General features: G+C 39.4%; 1 protein-coding gene and 1 long non-coding RNA gene across 4 annotated transcripts in view; one reads left to right on the top strand and one right to left on the bottom strand.

Annotated features, from left to right (window-relative positions):
- Positions 1-1,725: 1,725 nt before the first annotated feature.
- LOC111265205 (uncharacterized) lies at positions 1,726-7,314 on the bottom strand. 2 transcript variants are annotated; one of them, XR_002683330.2, is made up of 3 exons: positions 6,915-7,314; positions 2,715-3,104; positions 1,726-2,159 (listed from the first exon to the last, which is right to left on the bottom strand). It is a non-coding gene; the product is annotated as an uncharacterized LOC111265205 (long non-coding RNA). The 2 variants fall into 2 exon arrangements; XR_002683329.2 differs by lacking the exon at positions 2,715-3,104.
- A 5,525-nt stretch (positions 7,315-12,839) lies between these two features.
- Positions 12,840-16,293, top strand: part of LOC111265203 (uncharacterized) — a 41,811-nt gene continuing 38,357 nt past the window's right edge. For both annotated transcript variants that reach the window (XM_022841686.2, XM_022841685.2), the window contains exon 1: positions 12,840-13,686. In XM_022841686.2, the coding sequence (XP_022697421.1) occupies positions 13,605-13,686 (82 nt within the window). In that variant the 5' untranslated portion in view covers positions 12,840-13,604. The remainder of the gene's footprint in view (positions 13,687-16,293) is intronic.

Here is a 16,293-nt window from a genome sequence, read left to right as displayed (position 1 = left end):
CTTGGCAGTCAACGATCTATTTCAGATTGAACCATCTGCGACACTGTCGGTCATCATCGAGTGCGGTTTCAGTTTTTCGCTTCCTGTTTCGGCTACTTTTTAGACGATCAATACGTCACCTATTCTTTGGTTTTACGTCTCCTAGTCCTGCACTAAAAATACTGTTTATTCAGTCGATCGCCAACTGTGGTCCGTTTGAAAGTGAGATGCAGTTAGGAATCACTATAGGCACATATTTGACCGACGTAAGAGGCGTCTGCCCTTCGACTTTAGGTTATAAACGTGGCCTGATGATGACTGTAATCTTTTGGAAAAAATATCAATTATACGGCAAATAATTGTCTTTAGCACGCACCACAGCCCTACAATATCATTTCGTTGCCGCCATAACGTGCAACGCAGAATATAGCGTCTCCAATGGAAAGGTGGTAACTGGTGACCAATGGTACTTAACCTACACGTACATCTGCTATGACACGTATCGTTCGTATGTGCTTGTTCAGTCTTTTTGGCTCTCATAGGTATTGCGCCCCCTTCGGATCTAATAACAGCCGCCCAATTGGATCTCGGCTTGTTTTCTTGGCGGATTTTAGTTCAATGGCGGGGAATGGGAATTGGCACTAGACAACGTAGATTTTCTAAGTCGTTGCCAGCCAAGTCGTTGACGAAGCCCGTGGTTCGCGCACACCCAGACGCTTATCGCCACTTCTACGGAATTCACATTAACCATTAGCGAAAAATAATAGTTGTAATAATATGACATTAATAAATAATCAAATAATGAGATATGAGGAATTGGAAAGAGGTGACTTTGCTGATATTGTAGCAGCGCCTATCGCGTCCGTTTTTTGCTATTGCTGTTACTATTGAAACAACTGGACAGATAAATAGATGGCATCGGTCGACGCTATCTGTCGTCATTACGACTACTACTAATGCTGTTGGCGTTTGCGGTCGTTGTGCGATCGCCGAAGCCCCCCTGTCGCAACAACGTATTTCACATTTGACTCTCTGGCAACTGAACTAGAGAACTGCTTACGGATCAGCCACTGCCAGACTGTGAAATGATCAGGTACTACGATTGTATATATCTGGTGGATTTAACTCGTGCAATATACAAACGCACGAAGGGCAGGCACATGGACATATTGCTACGGCTATTGCCAAAAATATTCTCGCTAATACAGGAGTAAATTTGACCTTATAAAGCGACGAATAAAGGCCATTGCTTTTAGTAGCTAAGCTTTTATTTGCGTTTGTGAGTGCGGCTATGATTTGATAGTGTGCGCTACAATTTTACTAGTAGTTAAATAGGGCATAGGCCCCTTTGTTGACAGTTAAACGCAAACAAAAGAGATGTCTTTATAGGCCAATCGTTGCTGCCGTTACAAAGTGATTGGGTTTCGTAAGGGCCACGGCGTTGTGACAAATGAAACATTTATTAAGTTATTTTTTGCCCATCTAGCGCATACCATATCTATTTTTAGTGTTTCAAGCATTTCATCGCTTTGCTAATTCTACTTTCTTTTTATTGTACAAAACCAGCATGGCTTATGTACGAGCGCGTGAATTGGCAGTCGCTAAGTTTTCCTTATGCTCAGCTGTGCCGTACAATGTGACGAACCCATCGCCATGAGACAAAAGCAGGACTGACGTCACAGGGGTCTTTTAAGTACTTGAGTCTTCATAATACAAGGGAGATAAATTAGCATAACACACATATAATACTTATTAAAAAAAAAGAAAATTTATTTTCTCATTTTGGCTCTTCATTGTATTGTATGATACAGCCAATAGTGTTGACAAGCACGAAAACTTTAACTTTTTTTTTTTTTTCTAACTTTATCGAACTGTTTATCACCATTGCGTGTAGTTTTAACGTAAGCCATAGCGCGACTTCTTTTGCCCATAGTATTGAGCCGACCTGACAGATGGCACAGTTTAAAATTCCGTATCATAGTTACTAATTTTTTTAGTAATAAGTGCGTATAATCCTTGTACCAAGACGTTCTTCGCCTCAAACATCCATCTAATTGCCAACAACATCAAAGACAAAGGTATGTGACCAACGTTTATAGTCTAGACTGTGTGTGTTTGCGACGGGCATCCCCTACAAGTTGTCTTCAGAAGTGACAAGGTGCGTGGCCGGTCGTAAAGATCTGAAAAATCGGATCAATATTTCATAGTAGTAGTAGTAGTAGTAGTAGTAATAATAACAATATCAGCAGGAATGAAGAAACCTAAAGGCTATCTGTAACCTTGTAACAGGTACGTGTATAAAGTCGCTTTCTCTCTTCATGTATACATATTTACATGGAGAGAAAGACGTTTTCAACGGCAACATCGATACGCGACGAAATAACTAACTATAAAAAAGGACTCCTGTTGTTTTTATTGTCTGGCGAACGCGTGTATACGAACTAGGTTCATTTTCAGCATATCATTAATATACCTACGTACAACACGTCATGTACTGCTGTTCACTACCGTTTTTTTTTATGGTAGATAAATTATTCATCCCTTTTATGACCTCTTCTCAACAAAAGCGTGTAGAATATTATGGTTGTTTTATTATAATTACCTTATTATTATTATTGTTTTATTATAATTATATAAAATAATTTATTATAATGTTTATCATCACCAGTGCCGCCGGCGCTGTGAAAAAGCATTAATATATCTAATTTAGATGATTCGTACGCATGTATTCTTACCATATCCGTGACCACTAATAATAATGACAATACATAAGGTGATCGTACAGGAACGGCCCGCTGTCTCTCAATCGCTTCTCTGCTATCAACGTCCACAAAGTCCTAACCACATACAGTAATAGTTCACTGCCAAACGACGTCGTCGTCAGCAGGTACCGCAGCGCATCTCATAACACGTCATTGATTACTCTTAATCATTTTATTCGCCCGCGACAGCTATTGCCATTTTCTTCATATTCAACGTAAACTACCATTCAGCTGACATTCGTTCGTAGACTCAGCACAAACAAGCCGGACCACCGCGGACTAGTCTGCACGATCGGGCGCAGACGGCACGATATATGTCCCGCTACCAGATTTAGTGCGCGCCCGCTGCGTACGCGAAAGACACTGAGGAGGCAAAGCATTGAGTTGAAGAGCGAATTGATGAACGATGGAAGGAACAAGGCATACGCGTTTACGTATGTGTCAGTATTACGGATTTGAGCCCACCCATCGATGAACGGCTCTGTCGAATGTGACGTCGGCATTATAACATCGTGTCGACGCTACACGAAAGGCACTATTATCTCGATAATCATATCCTGTATAAATACGTTACGTACTATCATGTGGCGGTGTACAGGAATTAAGAAAACGATCAGATTGCGAACAGTAAGCAGCAAATGATACGATTTTGAAGATAGTTTTCTGCAAATAGACGTTTCGTCAACGTGTACGAAGCATTAATGGTATCTCACAAACGAGCGATCATCTCTCAAATGAATGCAACACATAAGAAACGCTAAAGTAGTCTCGATTTTCGACAGCCCGTACCGCGCGTGTTCTTTCAATAGGTATAGGTGAGTTTAATAAAACAGAGTCAAAACTTGGTGCCTAAAGTACGGTTCATTCCAGACATGTTCCATGTTTGCACTGATATGCCTCACACAAAGTCCTAGTTAGCAGACAATTTCTCCTTTAATCAAAGAGATAATTTATATGGCAAAGGAACGGCAAAAGGTAGGAAAGCCAATGAGGACATTTACATAATCGCATTCGTTACTACTAGGTTGGAAGCAACCAGCGGAACACAGTTATGTGTTAGGTACTGTTAGATGATGCCCAAAAAGGCTCTATTTACATTGCCATGCTATGCAGAACGATCTCTTTTCTCGATTCCGATTGTTGCATCAGGCATTTAATGTAATGCTATTTGAACTCGAATAGAGTTAGCTTACTCGCACAGCAGATCCTCCTGGTAAACGCAGAATTCTAGTGTTACATGGCTGCCTATTGCCGATCTATTGTTTGATACATAAATCAAACTACCGCCGCTAGCCCGGTCAGCTAAGTTCAGTACCCAGTCAATTGACGAGTTACCAACAAAACTATAATTGTATTTGTTTATATCCGTTGCTAGGATTTATTAGACATCGCTAGCAATCGTTTGGTAACGTGACGCTGATTTGTTGCACCCATATGCTAGTTCTAGCTATATATCTATATGCTACTCTCGCTGAATTCTCGCTCAATCAATTTGAATTTATGAGACCTTGAGGTTTGTCCGTCCGAATAAAGCTTAGTCTAATCGAAATTAAGTTACGATACAGGCATCGGCTATACTCTAGGATTATACGGACGTTACGCAGCTTTTCATAAAGACAAAAAAAAAACAACAAAGGAAAAGGCTAAGAATTCTTAACACGCTAACGCAACAACACAAACAGTATGTAAATATGGACTCGCATAGCTACATACGCGTGTACACACGGAGACCATGTCGCCGTGATAGTGAGAAAAGGGGATCTTACTTGGTTGACTCAAAAGACCGAAAACGCTGTTGCTTTTCCTTAATGTTTTGTGTGAAATACATGTTGTCACAGCGTAATCACAATTCAACTGGGTCTTCAGAGAAACTTGCCGATTTGCAAGCAAAAAAAAAACTGCGGTTGTCTCTATCAGCTTTTATTCTATTCGATTGGTGTCATCACAACAGTTATTTGGATAGATTATTTATCAGCACCGGCCTGATTTCTAAGGGGACCGGGGATTACTAATCGGGGGTTCTGTTACGTCATTGTTTTTCTTTTTTCTTCGGGCCAATATCATCTGTGATGCTTGAGGGCTGGTAGGAAGCCAACTAAGAACATCCAGGCAGACTTCTAGCTAACAAACAAAGGAGGCATGAGCAATGTGCAAATTCGCTCCGGGTCTATATTGTATCATTAACGATGATGGGACTGCTGCGACAAGCTCGCGAATCTGAAAGAAGAATGCTATGTTTCTTGTATAAATTGAATTTTTAGACGGCACAGAAGTCGCAAACGACCCAGGCAGCTGTTGTGTTAACTTGATGTGCGCCGTAATCATAAGTTATTCCGCGTTTTTTTTTACTACTACAACAAAAAAGGTACCTGACTGTGTTAAAGTACCACAAATCTAAGAAATGTTAGGATTATATCGTCAATTGTTTGTAGGTAGTATTCGAAACGCACCGTTGTTGTAACCGCAAGTTTGTTAAAAATGCTAATGCAAAATTGAATGATAGGTCAATTGTCATAGTCTCGTCGCAGAAGATGTCGTACTCTAAATTTGAATAAACAAATATGACACATATTCGTATGCCGGGAGAGTTGTACCTATCGTTATCATTCACCCCCTAAAAATATAAGCAAACATCCCAACTGACCAATCTCATGTTACAGTTAAGTCAAACTTAATTAACTTCCCGACAACGTTTGTGTTTACGTGCACGTTACGAGCAGACCACAGTGGGCTATGATCGAGATAAATGGCTTCGCCGTATCGTAGACTGGAGGCTTGCAAGAAACGATCCTAGCAGGTGCAAATAATGAAAATTCTATATCTACTGGCATACATATATGCTTTATTTCGTCATGGCTGTAATGAGTTGCAGCATGTAATACGAACAATTTTGTGATACGCGTAGGTGTTACGGCTCATACATAACGACTTTAATTAGTCCAGTATGGTCTGCGGCGGGTACACAGAATAACTTCAATAGCAAAGGTTACCTCAGTAGCCTGTGTAGTACAACTGTACATCAACAATTTCCATTTTAACTAGGATATAAATCGTGTTTGCAGCTACCTGATACAATCATGGATACTTAACCAGATAATTATTCAATTTATCTTTACATTTTATATGCCTTGTTTCTTGAAAGTTCTTTAGCACCCACGAGCAGAAAGAGTGTCGCTCCTGTAGTCGGGCGCTAGAAAATGTATAGGGATGCATCGAACACAAGCTCCCTATATATATATATATGTGTATAGTCAACAAAACAATTAGCCCCCAGCAGTAGAAAGGTTTACTACGATATTTCCTATAATTATTAAGACGTAGTAAAAATCGATTGATAAGTAGCCACTGTATACGCGAGCAGGGTCCGTTTGTTAACAATATTATACACTATTATACAAAATGACTTGTATTAATAGACAGTGCTAGAATTTTTGACGTTTTTCTGACACAGCTATGGCAAAGTGTTGGGAAACAAAGGTCATCATACTATATGTTACAAGATAGCACATCTTGTCTCTATGTCTTGTTTTTTTTTCACAGGAAATGTGAATTCAATTGAATTATATACTAGCGCTGCTATGGCATTATATCGTGATATTTTAGGAGTATTGTGATGCTAATGTATTGTACAGTTGAACTCGCTCCTTATCACGACAATTCCCATATCTACCGCTGCCTCGTCAGTCTTCGTCGCCTTCAGATCAGTCAGAAGGTCGCTTGATGAGGTAATTTCAACTATCAAGTGATTTTTTCCTTACCCTATGTATCCATATGTATGTAAGGTTACGTCTATCGGCCACGTATAGGAATAAAAACGTTTATTATTGTTAGCAAAAACGAGTTAGACAACACAGTTCTGCTAATAATTAAAGCTTATCATTTTTTTTTAAGGTGCTATTTTAAAGTTCGTCATTGACCGTTGCCGTAGGCAAGAAGGTTGGCCCAATTATGTGCAAGCGCGGGTGTAGTGATGGCAGTTGTATGACTTGATATTCAGAAAAATGATACCGGTGTCGTTGGCTTTATGCCTTGCGTCCAGAAGCTCGAAGTGGCCTATTTCAAGATAGAAACTATAGTAAAATAAGGCAGAAGACCCGATAGCGGATTTGCGTAATTGCTCCTATTTGATTTTTGCACTCGACGAGTGATATTACGTTAAAGAGAAAAACGAACCTGCCGGTACTTGGCCCACACAGTTACCTACTGTCAACAAAACCACTCCGATTAGAATGATTCTTCGGACGTCGATTGCGTTCATTGAAGACATGACACTTGAAAACTGTGTCGACTTCAAAAGGTCGGTCGATGCTCAGTATTTTTGCTCGATGCAACGCACACGGCGTCATCGGAAAACCACCACAAGTAGACATTACCACAAAGAAATAATAGCAATTTACTTAATTCTCACTTGGTTACTTTTTTTAATGTAATTATTCTGAGAGACGTTCCCCGTCTTCGTTCTATACGACAAAACATAATCGAACAAATGTGTGAATGCGTTATGATCTATGTACGCGTCTGTCCATCCGCATCTGCGTGGATCTGTGCGCATTCAATCACCATCAACAAAGCGATAGAGAGGTACAGATTCAGTAAAGGGAGACCAGACGAACACAAACGGTGAGTCGTTTTGATACGCACAACGACGCGTCACAGAAATCGTGACTGCACAACGGTAAGCAACGTTCAACACCGGTAATGAAGGTAGACGGCAAAATAATTCTACAGATAATTATAAATAATACACATTCAAAGGAATGTTCTACGAACGGGTATAGAATAATAATGGCTAAACCGAATGGATTAGCAAAGCAAGTGTTTATGATTCTTCGCTTCAAGAGGGCTCGTTTCCACAAATCTTTATAGATAACTTGATATAAACTTGTTCGTTGTATATAACATTGATAAGTTGGATATATATGTATAAGTAAAGCTTCCGGTGTACAACGATATTCTACATAGATAGAGGAGAGCTAGTTAAGTATGCTAAAATCGCAATTTTTTTTGTACTTGTTCACCCTTCAAATTCATATATTTGAAACGATTATATTTAACGGATTGCGTTGTTAATGATAATAGCGTAAAATCAGATATTTCGCTCGTTTGGTTTCTTTTGGTGCGTAGCAGATTGTTGGCAATAAGAGCATTTAAAATTTTGTTCTAGATATCGTAAAGGTAACAACCCTGTTGGCTGCTTCGATAACCCACCAAGCTAGCTAAGAAATCGTATCACGCCCGGAGCATGACTATTTCGAGTTTGCAAGCCCGCGTATATATATATATATATGTATATAGGACAATACGCTACATATATCGGTGAGCAAGTTTGATTTGTCAAGCAGCCGCAATTGAAGAGGGACAATTGATTCACTTAATGTACGGCGATCTAATTATTTTCTGGCATACATAGTAGCTAAGGCTACATACTAGTCGTAAACAGGAAAAGTAGCAAATAATATTAATAATTGATACAGTAACGCTTACCCGATAGAAATTTCTGGAACCTACGTTCTTTACGGAGATGAGTATCACTTATCTACCTTACCGCTGACACCCCTATCAAAGCGCCAGCTTGTCTAATACAGTAAAGCATGAGGCATGTTTGTTTTCAACAGAAAAACAAAAAAAAAAAACAACTCAAGCGAACACTGAAAAACATATTCCTTAACGAATCGAGCATGCCTAGACGTATATGTCTAACATACGGCTGCTGGACTTAATTGATTTAAAAATAAAACATTTGTTCGATGTTTATTTTCATATCACACATTTTCAAGTTCATTGTTACGTAATTATTGTATAGAAATAGATTTACGTTTCCAACATCGCACTGTTCCGCCAATGAGCCCTTGATGGTCGCAGGACTTCTAGATCCAACTGAGTCTGAAGTCAACGTGTACATGATCGAACAGGTGACCTTGTGTAACTGTCTAGCTCCATTGGTACTTCCGCCCAAAGGTATCAGACCAAAGGACTTTTGAAAGATCTTTAGTCTTATGCTGTAATCGTTTCACACCGACTTGACGAACTATTAGCTTTTCTGAGAAAAGCGTTACGTTCCTTAGGCCCCCACTTGACTGCGATCTAAAACCCGCGAGAATATTGGATTTAAGCCAGACACTGACGTTATTTAGTTGGCTATTTTTTCTTATTGGCAAAGAAATTTTTTAATCAGGTTCCGAGCCAGGTTTTCGTAGTTCTCTTACCATTTCCCTGTTGTAACTTTTAAATGTCGATTTACTTTCATATGAAAATACACCATTAGCGAGCTACCTAAAATAGCTACATCACAATCCTTACTCAATAATAGCGACGCTAGAGAAATGTTCTAGTTACTTAACATTCATGTTAACGTTTTATCATTTGATAAACATAACATAAATCAAAAATAATTTTCACTAAGAACTATCATATTATTTCTGGTTGAGTTTAAAGATATTACATAATATTTCCAGTTATATTTATTGTAATAAATTACGATAATTTTTACGCTTGACCAGTGTGCCTACGACAGGACTCTGCTATAAAATGAGGCATATATGTATACTTTTGATGTTTTCAAATTTGAGACCATCCTGGGAATCATCCAGCAAGGCTTACTGCCAAATTACTGAAGCAAGGTTGCGCACAAAAGTTTAGATAATTTGCCCTATATTCAGTGGAAAATACCTCATAAACTACCAGGGCTATATGCCCTGGTAGTTTATGGGGTATTAGCGAACGATTGGCGTATATGTAAACTTGGTTTTCATGGTCCGTCCTGTATCTTTCAGACATCAATCGACGCTTGTTCTTTACGTGGTGTCTTCTTAAAATTCAACGCCGTTTCATCGTACGGTATGAAAAAGACAACGCATGCTTATTATTATTATTATAGATTCACGTCATAGAAGATACTCATCTACTGAAACCTGTGCCCATTCTGTGGATTTCCGAAAAGTAAAAAAATCTGTTGGCTGCCGGGTTTCATGGTCGGTGTTTTTTGTAGTTTTAGTGGCTCTGTGCCGTAACTGTTGCGACTGTTGGACCTACGGTTGATATTAGTGCGGTTCTTGTCAGCTGTTCCGCTTGTTAAAACAGGCAAAATGGACAAGACGTACGAACCTCTTTCCCTCAGAGCCCAAACTGCAATCGAAAAACGTTGGTGCCACTCTGCCTCATTCGGACGAGTCAAGGTCACATTGGGACTTTGCCGCTTATCAACTAAACATATCTGCATAATATTTTATTAGTATTACGAGTGATGATGAATGATATTGCTGCTTATAGCATTATTGCTGCTATTGATCCTACTGTAGAACTCTTCAGTAGGGATAATATAGTAACAGTATAGTAAGATCGTTTTGAAATCAAGATCGCCCAGCTGTCACCACTCGCTTCAACCAACCTTATGGATTAACCTATTGACAGTCAACTTAGCGGTTATCTGACAGAAAATCTTGTCTAAAGCAATTTAGCAGGGAGAAGAATTCTAATACCTTTAAAATTACGCTGCAGTAGCAGACAAATTTCGGTGGATATTTGCGCTAAGTCCTTGATTTCTGTTGGGTGTAAGTTGATTGAGTACTACGATTCGAGTAAAATGAGCTTAGAAGTAAACACATCGTTCAGCGCTAAAAATCAACACTCAGTGAGTACGTTTGTGTGTGAAAGCACTGGTGAAATCCATCAATGATTCCAGCGAAGGGGGTATCTTGCGAAATAACGGCTTGTTACTGGTACTATTATTTGAAGAATGAAACCTGGAAATAGAGAAGATACCAATACACCAGCACTCAAAACGGAATACCGAGGTACGTATAAGCTTTTGAGCAAGCCAAAGTGTAGACAGTGAGCTTCTTAGTGGTTAAGTATGGAATTCGTTGAAGTACATGTTATGAAATTTTTGCGAAAATACTGAAAATGGGAAACAAAGATGGTTTCCTTACGAACTAAATTCTACCTACAGATGATGTACACTGGATACGCAGCTATTATGAAGAAGATCCTCTGGGAGCACCCGCTCGCCAAAAACGAGGCATGAGTTGGTCTGTATCTCCCGGCAGAAAAAGATCAAACAAAAGGAAGGTGTCGAACAGAGAGGAAAGCAACTTCGGTGGTAGCGCCAAAGAAATTCGGACCTAAGCTTACGCCTATACTTTCAACAGGTATCAGCGGCATTTGCTTTTACAGGATATTGCCTAAACGAGAAATGGTCGGTGCTACCAGTCTCCTCGAATTTTTGATGAACCTGATGGATGTACGATCCGACAACTAGAGGACAACGCAGGATCTCATCGCCGCATTATATTCACAGCCTGATTCCGAGAATTCAGAATCCGGCGATAGATGCTGCTTCATATTACATCATGTATGGCGAAAAGCCTGTATGTTTCTGTCACTGTAGCTGCTTCGCGTAATACAGGCTTCTTTGCTTCACTCCGCTTTATTGATAACCTATAGAAAATAAACTCACTACTTGACGAATCTGCTCTTTGATGGTGTATAAGTGCAGGTGGAATAGGTGTGCTAAGGCGTACGTGTAAGGATTGAGGAATGGTCAAGACAAATTGGCTAAATATACGAGGAATAAATAAAAACGTTTCAAATATTATAGCACACTTGTATATAGCCTATATGTTTTTTATTGGAAATATGCATATAAGCTAACATAAACACATCGAAACGAACACCATTAGGTATCAATGTTATAAGGATTCAAGTGAGAAAGTATTTAGTGAGATTTACTCCTGCCATCGTTAGCCTTTGCTCAATTGGTCAACTTATAAAGGTATGCAAGATGACAGAAGTCCTTGCTGTTATTATATCATTATCTCAAGAATATTGTCTTTTAAAAATTATATTCAAAATCACAAAAGCGGCTACGAACATCTTTCCTAATATTCGACCTACTCAAACGAATTCTTATGAGCACTGACGCCAGGAGTTGACCCAATCAACTAGCGACAAAAAGTTCGCGGTACCCCATCTCTCGTGCACAATATATTATTCCGCCGGTGTAGCAGCCTGTTTATTGCATTTTTGCGAGATAACAGGTCATGGCAGTCATTTTTCCCCATCTCACTTGTAATTTTCGTTAGGCAAAAGGGCGTTGGATAGCCGATTATGATATCGATTGTAGTCCTACAGGTTAGTGACTAGCTTTGTCGTTTGGTGCAATCGATCGGCAAGTCGGGACCGCCCTTGATGATGTTAAAACTTTGGTATGTTGCACTTTTCGTCCCAAAGGCCTCCTACAAAAAGGCGTACATATGTTCTACAGCTAATTCAACTGGAACAGCTGCAAGCTAAGCTCATCATTTAATGGTGTTATATCACCTTACTAGCTGCCGACGACAATTCTTCAGTTACCTGTTCGTAAGCTCGTCTGCTGAGCAGATGAATAATTCCAAGCTCTAATTGTCTCAAGTTGGCCGTTGAAATCAAAGCCAGTATCGCGCGTGGCCTACCAACAGCAGTTTGGTGCACATAATGCACCTGCCTATTAAGTGAGTGACTGTGTACGATAGCGTGCTTAGCAGAAACTCTCAGTTTATCGTCGAAAATAAATAGTCTTTCAATAAATCAGTTCGATTACCTTTGAAATATGTCGGTAATCGAATTGTTATCTAGTATGTGACTTTAAGTGTGTACTCAATCAGATGGCTAGCCAGCGTTTATCTGCTATAATTCTACTTATATTATCATCGTCAGGCGTTTTGTACCGCTTACTGTGTAACATAATTCGTGATAGCAATTGTATTATTTCATGTGATAGCTATCAGAGTATCGGCTCTCTATCACAAACCCGCTGCTTGCATATAAGGTAAATCGCGACCCAATACGGTTAAAAGTAGCCGATACGGTGTCATTAATAACAGTAACAGAATTATGGTTCAAGCTAGTGAATGCTCGCTAGCGAATATACACTGGTTACGTCGTCGTCTTTTTTTTTTAACTCGTGCGTTGTTGTTCTACTGCTGTGGTTCGCTGTTCTTGTTGCCTGCTGAGCTTGGAATGATTGGTTGGCTTGTTGTTGTTGTTGTTGTGTTGTTATTACAGATGTCACCTTGGCCCCTCTCTTGCCCTTTCCCGTCTATAAGAACGACGTGCGCTTCACGCCGCTTGCCAGTAGCGCCCGGTCGTCAGTAAACCGGACCGCTGCCATCGCAGATATAGCTTCTGCGAAGCTTTTCAAACCTGAACCACTCTGTTGCTGTGCCTAATAGCCCCAGCACGAACTGGTTCGTAGCATATCGCGCGCAAGAGGCTGAAGCGTCGCGCTCTCAACCGAAGAAAAAAAGAGTGTTAAGCGAAGTGCGCTCACGCCCAACGACGACCACTAGCTATCATTCTATACCGTTACGCACGAATGACTTGAGCATATATCGGTTAACGTCCACGCAATAGTGTATCGTTGTACTTTCTAGTCAGTCGCATTATCTGCCACACTCATTTCTACCGGCACAATTCCTTAGCGTAAATCTTCGCGATATGAAGATCAATTAGAAATAACGACAACAATAACATTCATCGTAATAAAATGCCAAAAACAATATAGAGCGTAACCACAAAATAGACGATCTCTTACGTGAGATCACTAAGGTGCGCCTGAATAATTGCAGTCATCTTTGTCTTCATCATCATCATCATCATCATCAGGATCAACGCCGACGAAGAAGAAGCCTTTGTGGTGCGTAAAATACGAACCGAAGTCACTTACTTAGTTGTATTCGTGCGGTGTATACAAGTTCGACGTTTGAGCTCAATAGGAACGTATTGTAACGGTCGCATGAAGGGTGCTTTGGTGTTAGATTGATGCGGGGGGTATCTGAAAAAATCGTCTTTGAAGCAGACACCTTCATTGAGTAGTCTACCGGAAAGATGATAATGAAGTGCTCAGTGCTGTTCCTTGTTAGTGTTGCGGTATACGGAGTATCGAGTGCGGATCGCGCCCTCAAACGATGTGAGTATAAGCCGGGTGCGGTCATTTCAGGTGGCTATTACCTTAACATCACGGGATTACGCCTACAATCTATAAGATTATATAAGCATCTAAGGCAGTTGAGGTTTGGGTTTGTTGATGTAAACTAACTTTTCTGTTGCTGCTACTGGTACACACGAAAGGTTGTACAGCATAATAAGGTTATGTATATTATTTGAACGTTGTCTTAAGTTCAGATAAAAGCTTAAACAAGCAGTTAAAGTTGGGAGAAGAACTTGTATGCTCAGGCTGTTTTGTCAAACGCTACGACAGGATACAAATTACAAATACTAAAGCTTCCTATATAGGAAATATGAAATGATATCAGAAGTGACACCATTTTTTATTATGCAGCCTGAGCTCGAAAGTAAATCTTAGAGCAGTAGCACATGGTTTATGCTGAATCTGGTGTGGATTACCAAAAATCTGTCAATGTTAATAGCAACGAAATAGAATCAATGCTAACGTAGTAAAAAATGAAAAAGGTTCATTAGAACTAACCTTAACCAAGTGAGATCCATCAACGAGCAGTAGACTGAAGGCAGTTTGGCAACCGTGCAGTATAAATTTCAACTTTGGTTATTCGAAATACCTATGGCATATTGTATGAGACACCAGCAGTTCACCTGAACTCATGAAGACGTCTCACTTAATGATCTTCAATAGAAGATTGTATAATATTCGGGAGAGGGCAGTAAAAATCTGAATCAAAGCCGAGTACAGTTTGTTTGGTGGTGTTGCCGTGGTGCGCTATTGGGCTATATAATAGATAGAGGTTTTTACTTTTAGAAATTTTCAAAAGCTGCGGTTAAGGTCGATCCAGAACAAACTGTCGATAAGGGTTTGGCAGTTTTTAAGGCAGAAGTTTATTTTTGCTAGTCCATTTATACCTAATAGTTCGCAATCCACAGTATGAACGACGTGTCTTGTAAGGCTTATTTTCGCTAGAATCAGTGCTCCAGCTTCGATTTAACGTAGAAGCTTGTTCCTATTTCACAGAGAAATAAAACAAGGCCACGGGCCTATGCATGTTAAGCCACACTTCCGAAAACGATTAATAACATACGCTAACAAAGCAACTGCCGTTGATTATAGCACTTAGTATGCTAATGTAGTACTAATAGTAACAGAGAAAAAAACACGCGCAAGAAAATGAAATCTTTCATCGGTGTGCATATCTTGTGTGCCAACGATGGATGACAATGATGTGCTATTGTCAGTAGAACGTTGCAATAACATGATATATTAATTGGGACCTCTATGCACGCAGGGAATATCTCGAATGTGAAACGGATAAACACTATGCAGTAATGTGTATTGTTGAGTCTCCATTAATTTTAGCATGAACTAAAAAAAAAAAACAATAGAATTTTTGGTCGTTATCTTTACTATAAGCTCGGGCCAAGTAACAAAGTTATTAACGAAATTAAGAAACAAACTGTAATTATAGAATACTTCAGTAACAATATACGTGGAAATTTTCCTTAGTAAATATGTCTGATATGAGGATTAACTTGATCAATTAGGAAAATTCGGTCAAACAAACTGTAAGCTGCACATGTCGACGATGGCAATTTTCTGATTATAAGGTAAAGTTAAACGAATTTGAATTATTGTTAGAAAAAGTTGGAAGCCATTGGGTTCGGATTAGGCCTCTTGTAATTACATTTGGTAAGATCCATGAGAGAGGTAAGAGAGCCATGTAAAATACAGTTACCATTTGGCATTTACTTATAACCACCTTAAAGAGCTTTGCACTGAAATTCTTAGCGTTTTTTTCCGGTTGAAATATCTCCTTGTTCTGGCGTAACTATTCAAAAGGTGCTGTCAAGACCCTGAATACGTCTTTAAGCACCTGTTAGCTGCTCAACGTAAATAAGTATTATTTTTACCGAAATTAACTAAGTTTAGTTTTCAATTATAAAAAAATGAGGCCGTAACAACCAGGAATCATTCATAGCGTTGATGTCCTTATTAAGGACTACTGTTTTAGTTCTGAGGTTTTAATGGAAGATCCACAAAATTTCATTGATTCAAGCTGCCGTTCAATTGATTACCCACCATCTACCCATATTAAATAATAACGCGGAAACTGATTGGAAAAAAAGTCGGCCGTCGGCTTCCAACCTTCGACCTCGCTAGCAGCCCCATGCTAGAAGTATAGACACATCGAGTCGCCAACAACAAAAATGGATAGAAAGGAAAAGCCACATAGCCCTCGATGCTATATTACAAAAATCTATACTCTATAATATTATCACTGTCAAAACGGGACTGTTATTGGGGCCCTTTCCAATAGTAGCCAGGCCAAATGGAATTCAATAGAGCTATCTTTATTTTACTTTTATCTTATAATCATCATGTATCTATATCTGAAACATGACCGGACGATACTATCAGGTCCATATGTAAAAACAACCAGAATCGGTGTGTCATGTGCCTGTGTTTCAAATAGAGACAAAATTTAATTCATTCGAATTTATGCTACGTACGTAAAGTATTTGACCGATTCATCTTACGTTTGTCTTTGCTGCTGTTGTTGTTCGATAACTATCTTTAATGCCTTGTAAACAACTGCCGATTATTCAT

This window comes from Varroa jacobsoni, unplaced genomic scaffold, assembly GCF_002532875.2.
Source record: "Varroa jacobsoni isolate VJ856 unplaced genomic scaffold, vjacob_1.0 scaffold_944, whole genome shotgun sequence".
NCBI classification, from domain to species: Eukaryota; Metazoa; Arthropoda; class Arachnida; order Mesostigmata; family Varroidae; genus Varroa; species Varroa jacobsoni.
Note: the sequence above shows the minus strand (reverse complement) of the source record. Positions and strands in the feature narration are given on the sequence as shown.